The sequence below is a fragment of the Mauremys reevesii genome, linkage group 2 (genome assembly GCF_016161935.1).
Source record: "Mauremys reevesii isolate NIE-2019 linkage group 2, ASM1616193v1, whole genome shotgun sequence".
Lineage (NCBI taxonomy): Eukaryota > Metazoa > Chordata > Testudines > Geoemydidae > Mauremys > Mauremys reevesii.
The window spans coordinates 220,687,249-220,709,395 of NC_052624.1; the positions used below are offsets into that span (position 1 = coordinate 220,687,249).

Genomic DNA, 22,147 nt, shown 5'->3' on the forward strand with positions numbered 1-22,147 from the left:
GAAAAGGCATGTGCAGGAATGCAGCAAGGAAGCTCCCTTCCACCCCAGGGGCACCTGTTACTTACACACACACACACCAGAATAGTACAATGAATATAGGAAATGGAAATATTTATTTACAGAGATGAACAAAGAAAAACAGCAGGCAAGATAGGGGGAGTGGTAAAATACTGTTACATTAAACACAAGGCCCCACAGGCCCAGTGGTAGTACAGTGTGAAAGGGAAGACACCAAGCAATGAGTCTGTACTCAGAGTTCCAATCTGGCAGTGAGTCTTAGGTGCCAGTAAACGTTCAACAACCACCACCTCCGGTGCCCTCTTCTGCTGCTCTCGGCAAACCCACACAGAGAGACAGCCTCCCTCCTTATTCCCAATACAAAGTCACAAGCCCCAGTGCTCACAGCCCCATGCAGCTCAGGGCAACAGTGGTACAGGGCCCAGCTTTGGTTTGTCCTTCTCCAGTGATTCCTGCTGGGCACAGTGCTCCTCCTGGCTCTTATCCTGAGGCATCCCCAGTCGGCTGCTCTGTCCCTCGCAGGTTTCAGAGTGGTACCCGTGTTAGTCTGTAGCAGCAAAAACCAGTGAGGAATCCTTGTGGCATCTTACAGACTAACAAATTTGTTTGGGCATAAGCTTTCATGGGCTTATGGTTACAGGTTCTCAGCTGCTTAACATTGTGAGGGCCTTAGCCCTCTTGTCTGGAGGTACAGATACACATACCCTGTTGCTCTCCCTCTCTCCACGCCCCTGGAACAACCAGCACTCCCTCTGCCTCAGGACAAGGTTTTAAAGAGGCCAAGCTCTCTAAACCCAAAGGTGGTTGCAATACCAACCCTGCTGCCTATGGCACAGGATCTGCTAAAGGGCATATTTTAATTTTTATTCCTCTTGGAAAACTTTAACCACATTATTCACAGAACACAGAAAATTGTCCTTGAATTTCTCAGGTTGGTGTCTTCATCTTGTTATACCCCACATCTGTTTATAGAGAGAAAAAGGTCTGGATTTTAAAAGCAACCTCATGGCTTTTATGTATATATAGTTTTAAATGTATGTGTTTAATATCACAGACTTCCACAGCTGCATAGCAATCCAGCTAAGCGTTCTGGCTCTACACAAAGTTAACATTTCACTGAATCGGACCTTATTCCCCGAGTAGTCCCACTGAAGTCAAGGGGGGCACTGGTAGAGAAAGGTGCTACTTAACATAAGTTAGGGTATATGCTGCTTCTGTTCAGTGCATCAGTAAGATACATTCCAAAATCCATTCACCTTCTCAACTTGAAGAATATTGCCCTGACTGGGAGGATTCCTGTAACAGAGGATGCAGCAGACAGAGAATCTGTTCCCCTGACTGTACAAATCACAGCAGGATTTGTCTTTAAACAATTAGTGATTGAGGAGTTATCATTTAATATGGTGCAATGTATGGATAGAAATTCGTCTGTTACAACAGGACACACCGGATAGAAGTTAGGCACAGAAACAAAGTCTCAGATCAGTAGCTATATTTGCAGATAGTCATGAGATTTATGGTAAAAATTTCAAAAGCACCCAAGTCCCATTTACAAAAATGAATTAGGCACTTCGGAGCCTAAGGGTATGCCTACTGCAATCAGAGGAGTGACTGCAGCACATGTAACATACCTGGGCTAACTTTGATCTACCTAGCTCAAACAACAATAGCTGTGAAGCTACAAGGTCAACCACTTGAGAACACTTCCAGGTCTTGGGCAGGATTGTACAGTCCATGCTGCTGCCCATTTTGCCATGGTTTTAAGCTAGATAGATCAAAGCTAGCTCAGGTATGTCTACACATGCTGCAGGCACACTTCTGATCATAGTATCAGATGTCTCCTGAGTCTCATAGGAAGTCAGCTGAACTTAGATTCCTAAGGGCTAGATTCACAAGGGGGACTGAAAGCACTGCAAAGATCAGCACATGACCAGCCACTGAAATGTAGGCATCTCAGGGACTTTAACGGTGGAAACTTACGTGCCTAGGGGCTTGAGATACCTACAAGGTTAGATGGCAGCTGAACAGGGGTTTTGGGGATGCCCATGGCACCAAGATGTTGGACTTAGGCAGGTAGACACAGAAGTCCCCTTGTGACCCCACCCCTAGGTGCCCAAGTTACTTTTGCAAATGTGACTGAGGCTCTTAAGTCACTTAGCTGCTTTTTAAAATTTTACCCTTAGTCAAGATCGTGCCTCTAAAAAAGGTTTTACACTTTTTAACATTACAGCTTAACTCCTCCAATAACCAGTGGCTATTTTGTACCTAACTACTGGAGCAGAGCAGCCCTTGTGCCAGTGTAGTGGCCATAGTAGGAGCTACCCATGTACTCCACCAGCACAGGGAGCATGGCTGGGGGAAAGTAGGCGTGGCTCACACATCACTACCCTTTTTGAACCCAAGCTGCCTAATCAACCATTAGGTATGTGGCACACCCTAGAACACCCATCAAACTGCTCTGATTTATTGCAGGAGACCAGAATGACACATGTCCCTTTCTCTTCTCTGGCTGTAGTCAAGGATCAGGGCCTATGTTTTCTATGAATTATAGTTATTGTTTACCACTCAGATAGGTATGCATGGTGCTTTAATAAGTTTCTTCCAGAGAAACATCAAATATAATTCCAATGAATAAAATAAATGTATACTACAGCTGATGGAGACAGCAGTTTGAATAGAAGACGACAGTACCATGTGCTTGGCACCCTAAGGTTTGGGAATCACATTTTTTCCCAGCTCTGTTTGCAGGCATGGCTCATTAAGCCATTTATTACATAAATTGGTTACTTCAAGCCACACACCAGATGGTGGTTCTAAGTCTGAAACACAGGGTAGGGTGACAGTCTGAAAGTAAATTATTTTCGGTTGTCACTCAAAACTGACTGCCTGCCTTGATTCCCTAGGGGTTAAAAAAAAAATCTCACAGTGTAACTGCCAGTCAAGCTTACTAACAGACCCAACAGGGGAACTGCCAAGCCTGAAATATTCTCCTCTTGCTGCAGTTTATACACTGCAGAGAAACATTTGTATGATGCTCATGCGTATATTTTGGCAGTTTAAGCACTTACATTCATTATATACTGCTATTCTGAGGTCCTTATTACTCTGAAATAAAAATTAAGTTCAGGATGACACCTACTGTACATTTATTTTTGTGGGGTAAGGGAAATCTGTGGTATTTGACTTACGAAAAATGTTGATAAAGTAGCAATTTAGTGGTCATAGTGGTTTCTGTTCTAGTGCAATATATATATTTTGTAAACATGTTTGGCCCACAATAGGATCCAATAATTTTGACTGGCTTGGAAAACGTGTCCAAGCCAGCAGTTCCTATTCAGGAAATGCTACTTTTAAACTGCTATTTAAATAGTGTAGCTATTACAGCTACAAACATGGGTGACTGCAATGTAATGTGACATCAGCCAAAATGCATTGATTCAGTATGTGATGGTGAGCTATGTAATTTTGCAAAATTACATAAAGCAGGAGTTTTTCAAAAGCACCCCAGGTGATGGGGGGGAACAAATTCCATTGCTTTTTTCCATTGTATTTGTACTTCTAAATACTTAGACTCTTAAAAATCTCCTGCTAAAAGTCTGGACCTGATTCTCCCATAAGTCAGGAATACTACTGAAGTCAACGGAATTGCACTGGTGTAAGACTGATGTAAGTGACTGAAGAATGAGGTCTCTTGTCTTTTTTTTAATTTTCATTACTTCTGGATGACAAAACCTAATATTGCATTTTTTAAATGAAGTCTGGATTGAAATTAGATCACCAGGCACACAGAGCTGCCTACTACCTGGGGACAGGTGAATAAACTCAGTTAACAATCATGGCCACCAACTAAAAGTGGAAACCATTGGGCACTCATTTGGCTGGGGGTATACTCTTGAACAAATCCAGCCTTGGCAAGATAGTCTTGTAAACTGCAACTAAAGTTAGGAAAACTGGTGAGATGTGACTCTGAAAGCATCTCAGAGGCTTATTTCCAAAGCGCTAGCAGCACTAACAATGACTATTCCAGTGTCTAATAGGCCTTAACATATTCCAAAAAATAATAATCAGAATCTATCTTGGCTGTGCAGACACACAACCTGTGTGTGATGGGGTTCGACTCACCACTCTGGTGCCTCTGCTGGCTGTCATAGGAATTAGCACTTCTCTCCAGTGTGCTCTCTTCTGGTCATGGCTTGCTACCATCACTTCTTCTCCAGGGACCCACGTCACACCCAGGACTGTGATGTCCTCTTCATGACACAGCCCATCAGCTGTGCCACACTCTGTGCCCCACCCTTCCAAGGAACTGTATCTCAATCCCTCAGTCCAGCCACTTCCTCAGTGGCAAGTGGGGGCAGAGGGGACCCATGCCCTCCCACTACTCCAGGTTCCAGCTGAGGGACCCTGAAGATGACTGCCACTTGCTGCATTCCCTCTGACTCCAGAGTAGATTTCGCTGGGCCACTTCTATGGGGCCCCAGCACTCTTTTCCCTGGCCTCAGGGCCTCAGCCTGCAGATCCCTGCAGCCTGCCGATCCCTGCAGCCTGCCAGGAGCTGGCTCTGTCCAGGGTGCTTAATGCCTTCAGCCTGCAAGGCAGCCAGTCGAGCTCCCTTCTCAAGCTTCAGAGAGTGACTGAAGTTGTCTGTACTGCAGGTCTTCTTATATGGGCCTGCCCGGCCCTGACTGGCTGCTCCTATAAGCCCTTTTGTGATAGGCTGCCTCCTACGGGCTCTATTAACCTCTGAGGACCCAGGGTGAGGTAGGCGCCCCATCACTCTGTCCCCTACACGTAAGGAACTGCCACCATTCTTTCTAATCTAGTGTAGAGTGTGGAGGCCCATAGAAAGAAGAGACCGTTGTATGCGATAGAGATCCCTGGAACAACTAGTCAGGAATACTCTGAACTCTAATTGCCATACCTCGGTAATTTTGTGCTTGTGGCAAAACAGACTTTATCATACCACAACACTGCTGGATGGCTAAGTCATGAACATTTTGAACTAGTTACTCTGACCTATTTTCCAAGCGTGACCACTTATTGCCACCTGAGTCCAGCTCACTTTACAGAAACTCCCTAATATAAGAGCCATTTGTCTTTTTAATAAGCTGATCTACCAGCACGTAGCCCTGCAAAGATCCAAATGCACAGAGAGGATTTACTTCTACAGTGCAGACACAAATTGTATTCCAGTCTGAACTCACTGACTGTAGTGCTTGATTATGCTGGTGGAAAGAAAACTGATGCAGAGCAATCTGCTTTGCACTAAAATTATTAGGCAGTTTTACCAAAGATTCAGCTTTTAAATCCCAATTATTCAAGATGGCAAAATCATACTGAACTCTAATACCCAAATGGAGAAAGGTGTACCCAGTGATTAGAACAATGGACTCATTTAGAAAGCCTGGGTTCTACTCCTGAGTTGGATATAGACTTCCTCTGTGACTTCAGGCAAATCACGTAACCTCTCTTTGCCTCAATTTACCCATCAGTACAATAGGTCTAATACTCACCTACCTCAAAGAGCTACTGTGAGACTAACTCAATGACTGCAGACCACTTTCAGATCCTTGAATGAAAGGTGCTAGAATTGCAAATTATTATTAAAGTCACACTATATCCAAGCAGCATGTTTATGGAAGTCAGACACATTCTGTGAGCATATAATATTGCCAACCAGGAAGGAGTTAAAGGAATGTAATGTGGATGTAAGGGGAAACATTGTCATCTTAGGCTACATCTACACTACAAGCTAGGGATGTGAGTCCCCCACTTGTGTACATATACTCGTGCTAGCGCTCATTACGCTAGCACAGGTATAAATAGCAGTGTAGCTGCATGGGTAGCAGCAGCAGAGGCATGGTTTAGCTATGCCAAGTACAAACCCACCTGAAGCTGGCAGGTACTGTAGTATTAAGGTAGATGGAATATAGGTGTGACCATAACCCAGTCACTGCCAAACATTATCAGTGTTAAACAAGGTCTGGGGTTTGGCATGCAGAGACCTCAGCCTACTTAGTGACCATGGCAAACACACCATTAAAATCCTTGCAACCTTTTATTAACAATACAGAAAAGAAAGAAGAAGAGCTAAAGTATTTGAACTGTAAAGGAGTAAGGCTTTCATTTTAACAACCTTTCTTTTCCCTTTAGCTGGAGAGTGTTTAGAAGGAAAAAAAATCCTTGTTTGAGAGTCTTTTAGATGGTAACAAAGACCGTAATAACTTCCCTTTGGGGGGAAGAAGTTAGTTGAAATGGGCTGGAGCTGTCATTGTCACTGTTGTTAAAGTCCGATCCCCTTTCCTAGGAGACAAAACAAGACAAATACACACAAAATGGGAGAAAAAAGAAACGCAAATGCATCAAATGCAGGTTCTATCTCTGGTGCTGACATTCATTTGCAACCTCACTGCTGCAGGAACACAGGCACGGCACACAGGCTTATCAGCCATATCTAGATATGATAAATTCATACCAGCATCAGGCTGCTCAAGGCATTGCCTTTTTCTGGTCACAGGCTTAGAGGAGTGTTACAAAATATAGTCTTGGCCAGCTAAGCCAGACTCTTATCAGACCGAAGGGAAAAGGAGCAGGATAGGAAAGAGACGAGATGGGGAAGGAAAAGGACACACAAGGGCAGGGAGGCAGGCGGTTGTGATGAAGTCTGGCATCCCAGGTGGTGTTTGGATTCAGCCAGAGCAAGCTCTGTCATCTGGTATGGGGAGATGGTCAGCCCCCGCTGCTCCTGCAAGGAGCCACTCTCCCTTCCTCCTCCTCCTCAGCTGCTGCTGGTCTAGGCTTCCCTTCCCCGCCCCCCATCAGTTTCCTTTGCTACCCTTCCCACCACTGCAATCCCCTAGTCCACTAAGGGTCCACTCACCCTCACCTGGCCTAATTATGCACTCAGCTGTGAGATGAGTGTAAGTTCATAAGATGTCATCATAACCTATAACAAATGTCAATGGGAAAGGGTATGAAAGGGAGACAGACAGATTGAATTAATCCAAACAAAAAGTCCAACTGCTATAATTAAAGGAACTGCCCTGGGTGGGAGGGCCAAAGCCCGAGCCCCACCACTCTGGGATGGAGGGGACAAAGCTGAAGCTCAAGGGCTTCAGCTCCAGGCAGGGGGCCTGCAACCCGACTCCAGCTGCCCAGAGCTGAAGCCCTCGGGCTTTGGCTTGGCCCTGGGTAGTGGGGCTCGGGCTTCAGCAAGTCTAAGCCAGCCCTGACAGCCCCACTCAAAGGGGGCCGTGACCCACTTTGGGGTCCTGACCCACAGCTGGAGAACCGCTGATCTAGAAGGATGTGAGCATAACTAACATCTATAACCTGTGAATAGGTCTGTACAGAATTTCTGTATGCTTGGGTATTCATAACTTTGCTGGTAACTTTAACAAAACTTGTGAAAGACTAGACCGTGTTCTTGAGACTGCTTGTGTGGTCACTATCATTTGTCTTTGTGTCCCCAGAGACTGTAGTCTGAAGTGACTACTAGAGGTGACTTTCACTGTAGCCACCAGAGCCGAACCCATGGAGGTGTAATACCACATTACTAAATTCACTTTAAATAAAATAAAAGGCTACAAATGGGAGCCCAACAAATCAGGCACATCAGTAGGTGGTATCTAAATGCATACATGGTTAGAACCCTGTTAAGGAGAGAAATTCTGTGATTTTTATGTGCTAAACTCATAGTGCAATACGAACATACCCCTCAGTTGGCAAAAATTGGAACATAAGTCACTTAATAGATAAACAGAGCTTCTTGACCCACAACTGAGATTGTGCAAGAGGATTTTGGAAGCCAGGGAATGATCAGATCAGGTTGGAAACAGGAGCTAAGGGAGAGGCCAGTGACTGAATATTGGGAGAGAAACCATGATACTAGCTGCATAACATTCACTCTTAACCTATGTGGTGTCCTGTAGGCAACAGAATGCACTTCCTAGTAAAGGGATGGTGGAAAGATTAACCTTATACTGCCACTCTGATTTTCCACCTGGTTTCAGTTGTTTCATTAACACTTAGCTTGTGACTAGTTGGAGTTATTATTATTAGGGTGGGGAGATATTTGTTAAAATACCTTGTGATGTGTTTCTATTAGGCCTGTCAATTAAAAAAAATTGCAAGATTAAAAAAAGAATCATGATTAATTGCAGTTTTAATCACACTGTTAAACAATATTAGAACACCATTTATTTAAATATTTAAGGCATTTTCTATATTTTCAAATACAGGGTCACAGCTGGGGGCTCTGGGTTTCAGCCCTGCTTGGGGCTTCAGCTGCTTTTGGGGTGCAGGGCTCCAGGCCCCATGCTGCCCAGAGACCAGCGGCCTGGGGCTGCTTCAGCCCCCATACTGCCAATGCCTCGTGCCCCACCCACAGGTATGCGATTAACATGTTAATTTTGCTTTCAGTTAATCACAGGCATTAATTGAAAACCCTAGTTGCCTACGGGTGGAAGTACCTGGGGCAGGGGGATGCTAGTTCCCCTTCTTTCCACTGTCCCCTTTCTGCGTGAGCCTGAAGTCACGCTGTCTTGTGACTGCAGTAGACGCCGAGCAGCAGTTTCACTTGCTAAATCACCCCCCTTGTGTCCTACTTGTAATTTGCCTCTGCCTGCCCTTCCCTGCCTCTGGGGCCAGGGGGTAAGAGCCCCCCATTTTCCCAAGCTCACTCTTTTCCATGCCCCTGGAGCCATGCTGCTTCACAATCCTGTTTGCTGCTTCAAGGCACAAAAGAACGGAAAAATGGCTTGGAAAAGGAATTAAGGAGAAGTGCTTGGTAATTGAGCAAGCCGGGGGCAGTTGGGGACTCCTATGATTGGTGCAGCAGGGAGCCAACCCCCACATCATTATAGTCCACCTTAACCCCTCCTACAAGGGGGCGGGGGGGTCGATAAGGTCTCAACAAGGGAATTGCTGGAGGGACCTGGTCCTAGCAAGGGAATTGCTGGAGGGACCTGGATAAATGGGGGGGAGCTGTGCCACCCCTCCCCCACCCCAACCCCCCCCCCCAAAAATGGGCTGGAATTGGTAAGGTCTCGGCAAGGGAATTACTGGAGGGACCTGGATGAAGAGGGGGGAGCTGGTGGAAGCCACCCCGCTCCTGAAAAAATTGGCTGGAATTGGAGGGTCCCAGCAGTGAATCTGCTGGAGGGATATAAGTTTTGCACATGCACTGCACATTTTATCTGCCAGTTTAGTCCCAGACATCTAATAATAAAGTTGCGACCTGATAAAACCCATATCTAATGTCTCCTGTCTCCATAGCCAGACAATCAATAGCATGAAAAAGGTATTTGAAGTTCTTTGAAGAAATACAGCAGAAACAGACTTGAGAACTGTGATGTTGCAGAAACTTAGAAGCAAATAGCATGAGGTACTATACAAAAACCACCACTATAACAGCTCTACTTTTCCTTCATTAAGCAGAATTATACGAATGCTATATTGACTTCCTGTTCAGAATAATAATTGTCTTTGGTTCCTAAACACCATATAAGTTTTAGCATGAATTCAGAGCCCATTGTGCGCATGTTATTGCAGCATGTGTGCACAAACCAGTGAATACCTCAACACCTGCATTTTTAATGTTGGAGAGGCAAGTTTCAAGGCTGATTTTTGAAAGTTCCCTCCATATGTTCCTTATGATACACAGTGACAGCATTATAATCTATTTACAGCAGACACTTTTTCAGAGCAGTTTAATACAGTATCTCAGAGGACCTGTCACTGTCCTAGAAAGTAGGGGCGGCTCTATGTTTTTTGCCACCCGAAGCACGGCAGGTTTAGGCTGCACACCTGCGGGTGGTCTGCTGGTCACGCGAATTTGGCGGCATGCCTGCGGGAGGTCCACCGGTGCCGCGCCATTGGCGTCCCTGCCACCAAATTGCTGCCGAAGCCACAGGACCGGCGCATCTCCTGCAGGCGTGCCGCTGAAAGCTGCCTGCCTGCTGCCCTCACAGCGAGTGGAAGGCCACCCCCACGGCTTGCCGCCCCAGGCACATGCTTGCTGCGCTGGTGCCTGGAGCCACCCCTGCTAGAAAGACTTTTATGCATTCCAACCACAATTACTCAACGCAGCTGGAAAAAGTGATGTTGTTCAGAGGGTCTTACTTAGGTCAGCTATCTTGGTACCTCTAAACCCAGTAAGGATTTATATGTTCATCCACTGTGTATACTGATTCTGGGACTGTTCTAGAGGCAGTACCTCTCAACGTTTTGTAATCAGGAAAGAGAAAAAGAGTAGACACAGGGTGCACAGATGACTCTTCAGAGCACAAGATTATGCAGTTCAAGTATCTCATTATCCAAGACAGTAGAAGTTGAGAAGAATAACCAATTGTCAGGTTGTTGGACTGGCTGAATTGTGATAAAAGACTAACAGCTAAAAATGTAGTTTGACTAAGCAATGACTAAAGGGCGCGATAACTGTCTATGAATACTTGGTGGACGTTTACACCTAGAAGAAAGAAGGAAAATTTAGTGTTTTAAGTCAGTATGACTAGGACTGATGTGATGGAAGTTTTAAAAGGGAAATTTAGGCTACCAAGAAAGTTTTTCAGACAGATATATTAACCCATCAAACAATTTCCTAAAGGAAGGGACAGAAGGTCCGCCAGCTGACACACAACGAGACAGGACAAAATACTAGAAAGGGAGATTTACTTGATGGCCAAGTGGGACTTTCCCCATCTTTAGACTCCATGATAATCACAGAACTGAAGGAGCACTTCTGTGATTGGCGCTCAGCTCCCCACACTTCACATCATACAGAGTGGAGTATTGATCTGAGATGGCACTTCTACAACATGGAACAAAGAACAGAATTACAAGAGCTGAGAGATCTGAGTAGGAAGAAAAGTAAGGGATAAAGGGGTCAGGTGGAAGGAGCACTGACTATATGAGAAGAAAGCATGAAATAGGGACAGTGACCTAGGGGGGAACCACAAAGGAGATCGGGGAGGAGAGAGTAACTGGATACGGTGTGGACAAAGCAGAGGTGACCATGGAAGAGGGGAAGGGTGAGAGATTGAATGATTTAAAGACTGAGGTTGGAAAGAAAGTGAAGAGGAGGGTGAGAGAAGACAGACAATAGAGAGGAGGAGAGAGATAAGAGGAATGGAGACAGGACATACCTCTCTCTCTCTCTCTCTCTTTCATACTAAGGGTATGTCTACACTGCAATCGGAAGTGTAATTGCAGCACATATAGGTATACCCAAACTAGCTTTATTCTAGCTACCACAAATACCACTAGCAGGGAAGTTGCAGCAGCATGGGCTTCACTACAGGTCAGCTGTTCCTGTTAGTACACCCCACATTCAGGCTGTCCTGACATAGCTTTATTGTTATTGGTAGTCATGCTAGCTAGATCAAAGCTAGCTTGGGTAGGTCTTCATGATTGGCAATCACATCTCCAATCCAACTGCAGTGCAGATGTACCTTCAATGTCCATAAGCTTAACTGTGACTCTGCACCTTGAATCTCACTTGGAACCTGCCCCTGGACCTATTTACAGGCCTCAGAATCCCTCCTGAAGCAAAATAATTGTCTCACAAGGGACTTGTAAAGTATGACTAATAGGAAGAACTGCACCACAGTCACAGAAGTTGAGACAGGGAGGTCCAGGGGCCACTGGAAGTCAGAGATGGGATAGAGATCAGAACTACAATGAACTAATAAATAAAAAACATCTAGATCTAGTTAGCACCTGATTATCTTATAAAAGACAAGGATCAAAAGTACTTTCTTCCTAAAAAACAAAATTACTTGGTTTGACTTTGTTGTGAAGATCCAGAATAAAAACAATATTTTAAAAATATTACCTTCTTCAAAGCTTCACTCTGCAGCATATGAGCACTGTGGAGATCAACACCCAGTGGAGCTTTATAGAACCCAGGCAGAAGTGAAATGCAATACTAATTTATTTTAAAATAAAATGAGGATGAAAAAGATTGTAAATACCAATGTACTTCCTGCTTCTTTTTCTGCCATAACATTTTACCAGTTGATTTACAAAAATAGTATCTATTTTTTAAAATACTGGTATGCTACATGAAAGAATAAGTGTAGAATTATATTATGCAAACACCTTAGAAACCTTTGGGGCATTACCAGCATGCATAAGTGAAAAGAGAGTAGTAGTATTCAATTATAACTTTGGTGAAGATTCAGAGGTTAATATTCTTCCTTAGCCTTTGAAATAGCAATAAAACTAGTTAGACAAGGTGAAGTCTTAATAAAATATGTGTAAACATAATAATGAAAACACAAAGACAGGTAAAAGTTGTATAAAAATGTAATAGGGAATACTAACTTTTCTATAGAATTTGTAAACCTAACTATGAAATCTAGGATCTATGGAAATGTGTGGCAGTCTAGTAGCGAGAGAACTGGATTGGGAATCAGGAGACATAGCTCTGCTCCTGACTCTGCTATTGGCCTGCTAGATGACCTTGGGCAGGAAACTTCACTTATCTGTGCCTCAGTTTCCCATCTGTAAAATGGGGATTGATACTTACCTCCTTCATATGTGTTTTGAGATCTACTGATGAAAAGCTGTGTAAGACCTAGATATTATTATAGCAGAGAATAACAATGACTGTTAAATTCTATATGTTTTATAGTGGTAAAGCCAGCAAAAGCATTATCTACACTAGGGCTCCCACCAGTGGGAATTTTTGGTATAATTCCCAGGTGTTGTGAAGTCTGAAGATTCAAACTGTGCTGCATTTTGTCCTTGTTCACACTGGCAGCTAGTCTGTGTTCAGCACAGATTCTCCTCCACATCTAGTCTTCGTCTTGGAAGTCCTATGCAACTATTATTTATAAGTAGGTGGGATATGTTATCAGACTTAGTCATTTCTCACAACCCCACCCAAACCCGCACATACCTCCTACGCATGGAATGCCTTCTCTGACCTAGTTCACCAAGACTCACTTCTACCACCCTCACAAAGTGAGTCAGACAAATCTTTTAGGAATTTTTTTTTTAAAAAAAAGACATTTTTCTTAATAATTCAACAATTCTACATGCATGCCTTTGCAGAGTATGTATGTCACCTTATTGTAGTGACCACCGTATCTCCCTCCTCCATTCTACTGTTGTCCCTTCGTTGCATTGTGCATAACATTAGATTGAAAGCTATTCAAGGCTGGGGTCTTGCCCAGGGTATACGTACTGTGAGGAGCCTAGCACAATTCTAAGCATTGCAAAATAAGAGTTCTTTATGGCTCAGTCCCACTCCTATCAGTCACTGGGCAGTATTATTAGAGTCTTACATATCAAGATGTGAGCTCAGGATTCCGCATTTCATCTCTAACTGTTGATGGCATCTGTAGCTCCTTTAGGAAGCAGATCTACTGGAAAATTTTGAAAAGGGAAAGGTATGAGTTCCATGCATGTGCCTGGGTCTATCCTCTCACACCATCACCAGAGCGGGAATGGCAGACAGAACTAGAGGGCTGCTCCCACTATTGGATAAAAAATAAATTCAACCAACCTTGCAGACAACAGAAAGAAAATCTAGCCCTAATTGTTTATGCACTATAGTTTCCACAAACTTGAACTGTTCTGTAGCTAGCAAGAGCACTTGTTTATTCTGCAATACAAAATAAATACCCCCTGGGCTGCTGGAGTTAATGAAGATCATAGACTCATAGAACCAGAGGGTTGGAGGGACCCCAAGGGTCAAATCAGCTGCTACTGATTGGTGCATTTTTCATTAGCACTTTAGAACATCCAGTCGTCCCCACTCCACTATTGTTTTGGTATCTAGTTTTCAATCTGTGGGTTAGAAATGTGTCATTTCTTCTTTTGAAATCTTGATGCAGTGACCTCTAGTCATGCCCCCAGTACTTAGCAAATGCATCAACATGTTCCAATTAATGAATTACCTATTCATGTCTAAAATCATTGGAATTTGTGACAGGGTATCTCTTCAGCTCCCCAGTGAGCAACACTGCCTACCCCATTGTCATGGATTCCTAACCACAAATACACAGTCTGTTACTTTTCCACCATATGTACCTTTAATGCCTGTTTCCACACAGGGCAGGATGTACCACAGGTACAAATGTACAGTCCCACCCCTGGCCTTTCACACGGCTTCTCTCCTCTATTCAGCTTACCCTCTGAACTTCCCCTTTTGCTTCCTGTTCCTCTCAATTAAATATACTCCCATTACTAAGCCAATTATCTCATTAGCCCAGCAATTACCACCCAGGTGTCAGTAATCCCCCCACAGCAACTAGTTAATTAACTTCACTTAAGCTTGCAGTCTTCACACTGTTGCAGCCACTTCAGTGACCAGGATGCTGCAGATAGTGCACAGAATTCTTTCTTCATTAGCAGCCATTTGTATCAAATACAATATCCTCTTTCTTACATAATTCTTCTCATGGTTAATTATTTTAGTAATTGCTTAGTGATCTTGGCCATATATAATACAGAAAAATAAAGACAGTCCCCATCATAAAATGTTTACAGCCTCATCTTACATCTGTGTCCATAGCCAGCAACTCTAATAGCACAAGAATGAGACATAGTAAATACTTGAATCTTCAGTTCTTTTGTATTGCACGTGCTCTTACTCCATTTCCTCCTCATCTACTCAGTATCTCTATATTTGTTTCATAATAGCTATGGATATGTCCCTATTACTGAGGTTTTAAATAATAAAGAACTACCTAGCTTTAGGATCTGTGGCTTAATAGCAGAGAATGTGACCTTGAATTTAGTATTTTATTTGAAAAAATTCTGTGTGAGAATTAATGAATGATCTTGCATATGCTAAAGTAAAACTGAAGGTATGTATGCATGATATTTGGGGATTGTGTGGTCCTCAAAAAAGGATTTGCAGAGAAAGCATACAAAAAACTCTCATATATTATCCTGTCCTATGCCAATTATAAAATTAAGGAACTCTTTTTCAATACTATTTATTAAGATTGGAGGAAATTCTCAGTGATAATAATTACTCTCTTATTACTACTCCTCTCCAAACTTTTCATTTTATAAAGGTGACACTCTTTAATTATATTTTGGCAGATGCATTAAAATCATGTTTTAAGATTAAGAACATGAGAGCTTATGCTTTCAATTGCTAATGTTGCCTATAGAAATAATGATTACTGAGAGAGAGTTCAGCATGACAAGCAAATGTACATATCAGAAAGGGAAACATCATCAATTTGTACTGTTTTCCCAGCCCTCCTCACTGAGTCTTATTGTTTGCTCTCTTCATGAAGGAGGATTCCACCAATAATATTACTATTTTGGTATCCTCGTATCAGAACAGGGGAAGAAGTGGCAATACTCTACTCAAAAACTGTGCTCCCAATCCCAGGGCAGTTCTGTGCTTCTTAAAAAAAATTGACATTGAGAGAGATAACGCCATGACAATTTTTATATGATCGTTAGGCATCTAAGTTAGCAGCCCTTTTAGATCAATGAGAGCACTGAGAGAGGCATGAAGTTCCAGTCTATCCACCAACTGAGTGAGATATCATCATAACCTCAGATAATAACCTCAGCTATCATAATAACTAGAAACTTTTTTAAAATAAAAGCTTTAATTCCTCAGAAACTGATGAGGGCACCAGAAAAGTGGCAATACATTATACCTCTTGGTATTAAATGTTTTCAGAACTAGGTATTGTAGAGCTGTTCATGTAACTCAACTGGCAGAGCAGTCATCTTAGAATGCTCTTGTCTCATCTTGAACTTTTCCCTAAAGGTAATCTGATAGGTTACCACAGCGGTTCTCAAACTGTGGATTGCGATCCCAAGGTGGGTCCCTACCCCGTTTTAATGGGGTCACCAGGGGTAGCGTTAGACCTGCTGGGATCTGGGGCTGAAGCCTGAGCCCCACCGCCTGGGCCCAAAGCCGAAGCCCACGTCCCACAACCCAGAACCAAAGCTGAAGCCCGCGAGTTTCAGCTCTGGGTGGTGGGGCTCAGGTTACAGGCCTCTCACCTGGGGCTGAAGCCCTTGGGCTTTGGCTTTCCCCTCCCCTCTATACCCAGGGCAGCGGGGCTTGAGTGGACTCAGGCTTCTGTCCCCCTTCATGGGGTTGTGTAGAAATTTTGTTGTCTGAAGGAGATTGTGATGCAATGAAGTTTGAGAACCCGTTACCACATATGTCTTTCTAATAACAGACGTGAGAGATGGCTTCTGCTTATGTTGTGCATTCACAGTAGCTCACAACATAATTAACACCCTGCCAGTGACAGAGATGGTTGCTTGCAAGAACCAAAGTAATGTTCTCTTCTGAAAATGAATCCTCTTAAATCAAAGGGCAAAATCTAAAGGTGATAAGAACCCACTTGTGCTTGTTCTTTGTGAATAGCATCAGTTGCAATAACTGGGCTTTGCATTACACCACCACTTCCAAGACACAACTAGAAATGATTTTAGATGAAGTAAAATAAAGGGCTAAATTTTGCCCCTCTTCCTGAAGAGGAGGAATACATCATTCCATGAGTAATTACAAATGAAATCAATGAGCTATCCCTGGAGTTATATGCTATTCAGGCTAAAATTAGAGTTAATTGGAAAAAAATTTCATGTCATTAATAATTTTAGAAGAAAAAAATCCAGTATTGTCAAAACTGTTCTTCAAAGTGCCTGAAAATTTTGGCCAAAACCAAACTTTTTCATGAAAATTTGTCTGATTAAACGCCATTTTTCTCTGAAGAAAGTTGTGATGAAAAAAATTTAACCAGCTCTACCAAAAGGGATTATGATTGGGTTAAATTCTGAAATCTGAAAATTTCTTTTCATCCCAAATTGGCATACAAAGGTGAAATTTCAAAATTTCCCAAGAAACAAAAGTTGGAAATATCAAACCACTCATATCAAAACTTTGATAAGGCTGAAGCACTTCATTTCATTCCACTTCGATAAGGCTGTTTCATATTGACTAGTTTGAAGCGCTTTGTTTTGATCTGATCAATTTAATTTTTATATTATTATACTATTAAAGTCTACTCAAAACATTTCAATAATTTTGCATTGGAAATTTCTGTGAAACTGATGCTTTCCTGAGAAACGTTTTGAATTCAACAAGTCAGCATTTTCTAATAGAAAACTGTTTCAGTAGGAAAATGTTTGACCATATATAGTAAATTAGATTGTTAGACAAAAAAGTAGTACAAACTAACTGAACCAACCATAGTGCATAATTTGACAATGGGCACCTTTGGTCTGACCCAGTATGGATGTTCTTATTTTATGTTATGGCAGTGATATTGTCACGGGATTCTCTACTCACCACTGGGGTGCCTCCACCTGGCTGGTCTGGGATTAGTTCCTTCCAGGTCTGAAACGCCTTTCCATCACTTGTTTACAAGGCCCACAGCCTGTCTCTCCATGGTTTGGCTGCTCCCTCTTCATGGCTTGGCCATACAGCTATCTCACTATGTGTTTTCCCCTTCCGGGGGTATCAAATTCACACAGGACAAACCATCTCAGGCAGACTCCAAATCCACTGCCCTGACCATACCACTTTCCAAGTAGCTGGTAGGGGAACTTGGGCCTGCCCTCTATTTTGGGTTCCAGCTCGGGGACCATCTAATCAGCAGTCAAAGTCTGCACCATCTTAACCCTTGCTGCCATTTCCCTGAGCCATTTCCTGCACTCTCTCCCCCTATGTTTCCTTCCTTCCCTCTCTATTATCCAAAGGATGGCTAGTGCAGACTCCTTCAGTGCAGCCCTTTTCTGCTGCCAGCTTCCTGGCTTTATACTATTCCTGCCTGTTCCTTCTCAGCTAGGCTCCATCATCATTCAGAGGTTACTTAGGACATCTAATTCCCCTCAGTGATGTCATATCCAGTTAATTTGCCTCTTCTCAGACACATTAAACTTTTCTAGGCTAGTGTGGGGTGAACACCCCATGACAGATATTTTAGGAAGCTCTAAGCATAGTCTCAAATTCTAATCAATTGGGTTATTTATTTATCATATAGCACCATAAGTAATTAAATTAGAAGGAAGTATTAATTTTATACTGAGCTGTTATGTAGTTTTCTTAGAAACAATGAAATCTTGTGTTCTTTAAAATAATAATAATAGTAACTGTACATTGTTAACTCACACTGTTGACAGAGAGATCTATTGCAAATCACTGAATTTTGTAAATTAGCAAGTTACCAGACATTATGGAAAGGCAAAGATAATATGTCACAGGATATTTTTTGTTCAGGGTGGCAACTCTAGTTTAATTGCACTCATTATAACGTGCTAGTACACAAACAACTATAATGCAGTCCACTTTGTAAAAACTCAAAAGTCCACTGAAATTTCAGTAATATGAGATCTGTCCTAACTGATTGTTGAGCAATTGGGAGACAGTATGAATTCCTAGTGTTAATTATGAAGGGTGCGGTTTAGCACAATGTGGATTATGGAGGTTCTGCTGTATTTTCACTGGCTCCAACCAAGTTCTAATGCACTAATTAACCCTTTACTGCATCTCCTATTTTTTCTAGGTCTTACAGCTGCAGCATCTCTTGTGTCCCTGGCTTGGGCTTTGGCTTCCTACCAGAAAGCCCTCCGTGACTCCCGCGATGACAAGAAACCCATCAGTTATATGGCTGTTATAATCCAGTTTTGCTGGCATTTCTTCACAATTGCAGCCAGGGTCATTACTTTTGCTCTCTTTGCCTCAGTTTTCCAGCTGTACTTTGGGATCTTCATAGTCCTCCACTGGTGTATCATGACCTTCTGGATCGTCCATTGTGAAACAGAGTTCTGCATCACTAAATGGGAAGAGATAGTGTTTGATATGGTTGTTGGGATTATCTATATCTTTAGCTGGTTCAATGTCAAGGAAGGAAGGACACGTTGTAGGCTCTTCATTTACTATTTTGTGATCCTTTTGGAAAACACTGCCTTGAGTGCTCTCTGGTATCTGTACAAGGCCCCGCTGATCTCTGATGCTTTCGCCATACCAGCACTGTGTGTAGTGTTCAGCAGCTTTTTAACAGGCATTGTTTTTATGCTGATGTACTATGCCTTCTTTCATCCCAATGGACCAAGATTCGGGCAGTCGCCAAGCTGTGCTTGTGAGGACCCTGTCGCTGCCTTCACTATGCCCCCAGAAGTGGCAACAAACACTCTAAGGTCTATCTCTAACAATCGGAGTGTCACAAGTGATCGGGATCAGAAATTGGCAGAGAGGGATGGGTGCGTGCCTGTCTTCCAGGTAAGGCCCACTGCACCTTCAACACCTTCATCCCGGCCGCCAAGGATTGAAGAGTCCGTCATTAAAATTGATCTGTTCAGGAACAGATACCCGGCCTGGGAGAGACACGTGTTGGACAGAAGCCTGAGGAAGGCTATCTTAGCTTTTGAATGTTCCCCTGCTCCTCCACGGCTACAGTACAAAGACGATGCCCTTATTCAGGAGCGCTTGGAATATGAAACCACTTTATAAAAAATAATAAAGACTTGAAGAAGCTACAAAGTTACAGTCCAAATGAAGGGTTGACTGTAGGGCTGTGGCAATAACTAAACTGCATACTACAATAGAGCAGCAAGCGATAGTTTGCATAGTCTGGCTATCATCATGATTATCATTTGATCCTCTGTATGCAGTCTGTCTGCAGTTCACTTATAAAGCAGCATCACCTGAGAGCCTCAAAAAATCTATTACGTCAACTGGGAAACAGACCCAGCTCATGACTCCTTGCTGCTATGAAACTCTGCTACTTAATACTTACGATCAACAGGAAGATTCTGATGAGAGCTTTCAACTTTAACCAGTAGTGCATTTTACTTTAGAAATGAATGATTGATATTTGCTTATTTAATGACAAAAAAAATGTCAAAATAGCTTAGCTGTACCAGGCACTGTTGCTGTTATAAAAACTCTGGTTTCTGCAAAAATGATAGGAGTATAATCCTTAAGTCTCCAGCAGATACACCATTCAGTTTAGAATAGATTTGCAAAATAGTTCTGAATCAAAAAAGTACGTGTCATGTTTGCAAGCCTATCAGAGGAGAGTAAACTAGAGTCTGATTAATCAGGTAATAAGCATTAGTACCAACAGAACTGCTAGTTGTCTATAGAATTCAAGATTCATTTTAATTAAAATGTCAGTTACTTTTGACAGAAATCCTATGCAGCTCACCTCTGGCTTTCAGCAGGAACAAGGAGCTCTAGCCTTTAGTGATGTAAATTAAATGATAATCATGATTCAGTGTTCAATTTGCATAAACTTGAACAAGGAAAAGCAAGAACAAGGAAAGTGTAGGTTTCATACTCTGAACTTTTGAGGACCATGTTCACATTCTGAGAGGAAAGCATCAGGATATGAACACATTGCAACTTAAATCTCTTTCAGGACTCAGAATGATGCATGGCTCTGTGTGTGAATGTATGCAGGTGTGATAAGAGACGCAACATGCCATATCCTTCTAGTGCCAAACACTGTATAACTACACGATTGATATTGTTGCCTGAGGGACAGAAAATGAATGGCATGAGGCCTACAAGAGCAGGAAGCAGGAAAGAACAATCAAGTTCTCCACATGTACAGACAGCTCTGGTTTTTTTTCCCCACCCAAGGTGAAAGTGATGTCTTTTAGAGGCTTTCAGCCACCTGTTAGTAAGTATATACAGTCAAGTACAATTAAACCAAGCTATGTGGAAGATCCTCTTGAAACTATTCAAGACTTGGTTCCATATCTATCTAAAAATGATGTTGACTCACTTGTAAAATGAGTGTTTTTGCTGCAAGCTTCTGAGTTTTAAATACTATACCTCCCTAGGGTATGATCAAGTCAATGGTATCCTTCTTTATGTTAAAAGTATCCCCTGATGGTGCTTTCAGTTGCATTAAAGGTGCAAGTCAAAATTTGATAGTATTTTTTTTAAAGCTGGTGCAGAGTGAATAACTCATGGATTATTTCAATATTTTTGTAAAGTAAAAATATGGTATATAATGGTGTTACTTTTTATAAACCGCAAATCTTTTAATACATCTCATTCTCTTTAATAAGATAGAATTTAAGACCTGGTCCACAAATTATATCAACTGGCCTCCACAGGTTGATGTAAACATGTTTTTCACACGTTATGGGTTTATTTTGCAGTGTAATGCCATATGAAAGCCTACATGGGTACTTTTAGAAATATTCCATAAAAAGTAAATCCTGTTTCAAGTATAGGTGGGTTATGAAGACGCCAAAGGGTTTCCATGAGAAACAACTCTCTATAACTATGTCTATCCATTTTAGGAAAGTGGAGCACAACTGGAGGTTTGCTGTTTTAAGCAGCATTGTCAGGGTGGAGAAGAGCTGTGATTTTGATATTTTAACCACTGTCAGGTATATTAAGTGTAGTCACTGCTGTATATGTTCCTGGATAAGTTCAGTCTTTCCTGTTATAATATTTGTAATATGAAATAACAGAAGTTACATAGCATATGGTTTCTTTGTATACATTCAATTAGCCATTTGCAATACTTAAATCATTTTTTTATTGATGAAATGTTCAAAATCTGTTGTCTTTGGTAGGGGCAAAATCCTCAAAACAAAATATCTCTGGAAGTGCAGGAATCTGCAAGAGAGAAAAATAGTAAAATTTTACTGTCACTAGAAAAATCCCCCAGGTTTGAAGATTTGCATAGATGTTTGCAAATGAAGCAGCAGCCAGTTGCATGCATGGTCATTTTTAAATGAAATGGTCATTTGATAGTCAGAACATGAAATCTTATAAGAAGTGATTGCCCCATTCCACAGGGGTTCACCTGATTATTCAGAAAATTTGTCAGAAAATACACTGGTGCTACAAGCAATTAAAAAGTTTTGGGGAATCAAGTCCTTTGTCCTTTGTCTAATCAAATTCAATAGAGCTTTCATTCCATAAGCACACACCAGATCATCACATAAAAGTGGCCAGTCTATACATACCAAGCAGCCCCAAGTTTTTCTTACCTGAAACGTCAGGGACTAGATTCACAATGGCTAAGTCCAGCATTTAGGCCCCACTGGCATTCACAAAACCATTTAGTCCTGCAGGTGCTAAAATCCCTAAGTACCTACATTTCAGCCACTAAAGTCCCTGAGGCCCCTCAAGTTCTTCTGCTGGGCATGCAAACAGTCACCTAAGTTCTGA

At 42.2% G+C, this 22,147-nt stretch overlaps 1 protein-coding gene and 1 long non-coding RNA gene across 3 annotated transcripts in view; one reads left to right on the plus strand and one right to left on the minus strand.

The window, feature by feature from the left end:
- The window catches only part of XKR4 (XK related 4), a 301,802-nt gene extending 282,340 nt beyond the window's left edge, over positions 1–19,462 (plus strand). Inside the window, 1 exon segment of the mRNA XM_039521519.1 lies at positions 18,516–19,462. Coding sequence (XP_039377453.1) covers positions 18,516–19,462 — 947 coding nt within the window.
- LOC120396560 lies at positions 95–14,163 on the minus strand. 2 transcript variants are annotated; one of them, XR_005593226.1, is made up of 3 exons: positions 14,056–14,163; positions 13,308–13,388; positions 95–565 (listed from the first exon to the last, which is right to left on the minus strand). It is a non-coding gene; the product is annotated as an uncharacterized LOC120396560 (long non-coding RNA). The 2 variants fall into 2 exon arrangements; XR_005593225.1 differs by having other exon boundaries at positions 13,308–13,385; positions 14,056–14,161.
- Positions 19,463–22,147: the final 2,685 nt, after the last annotated feature.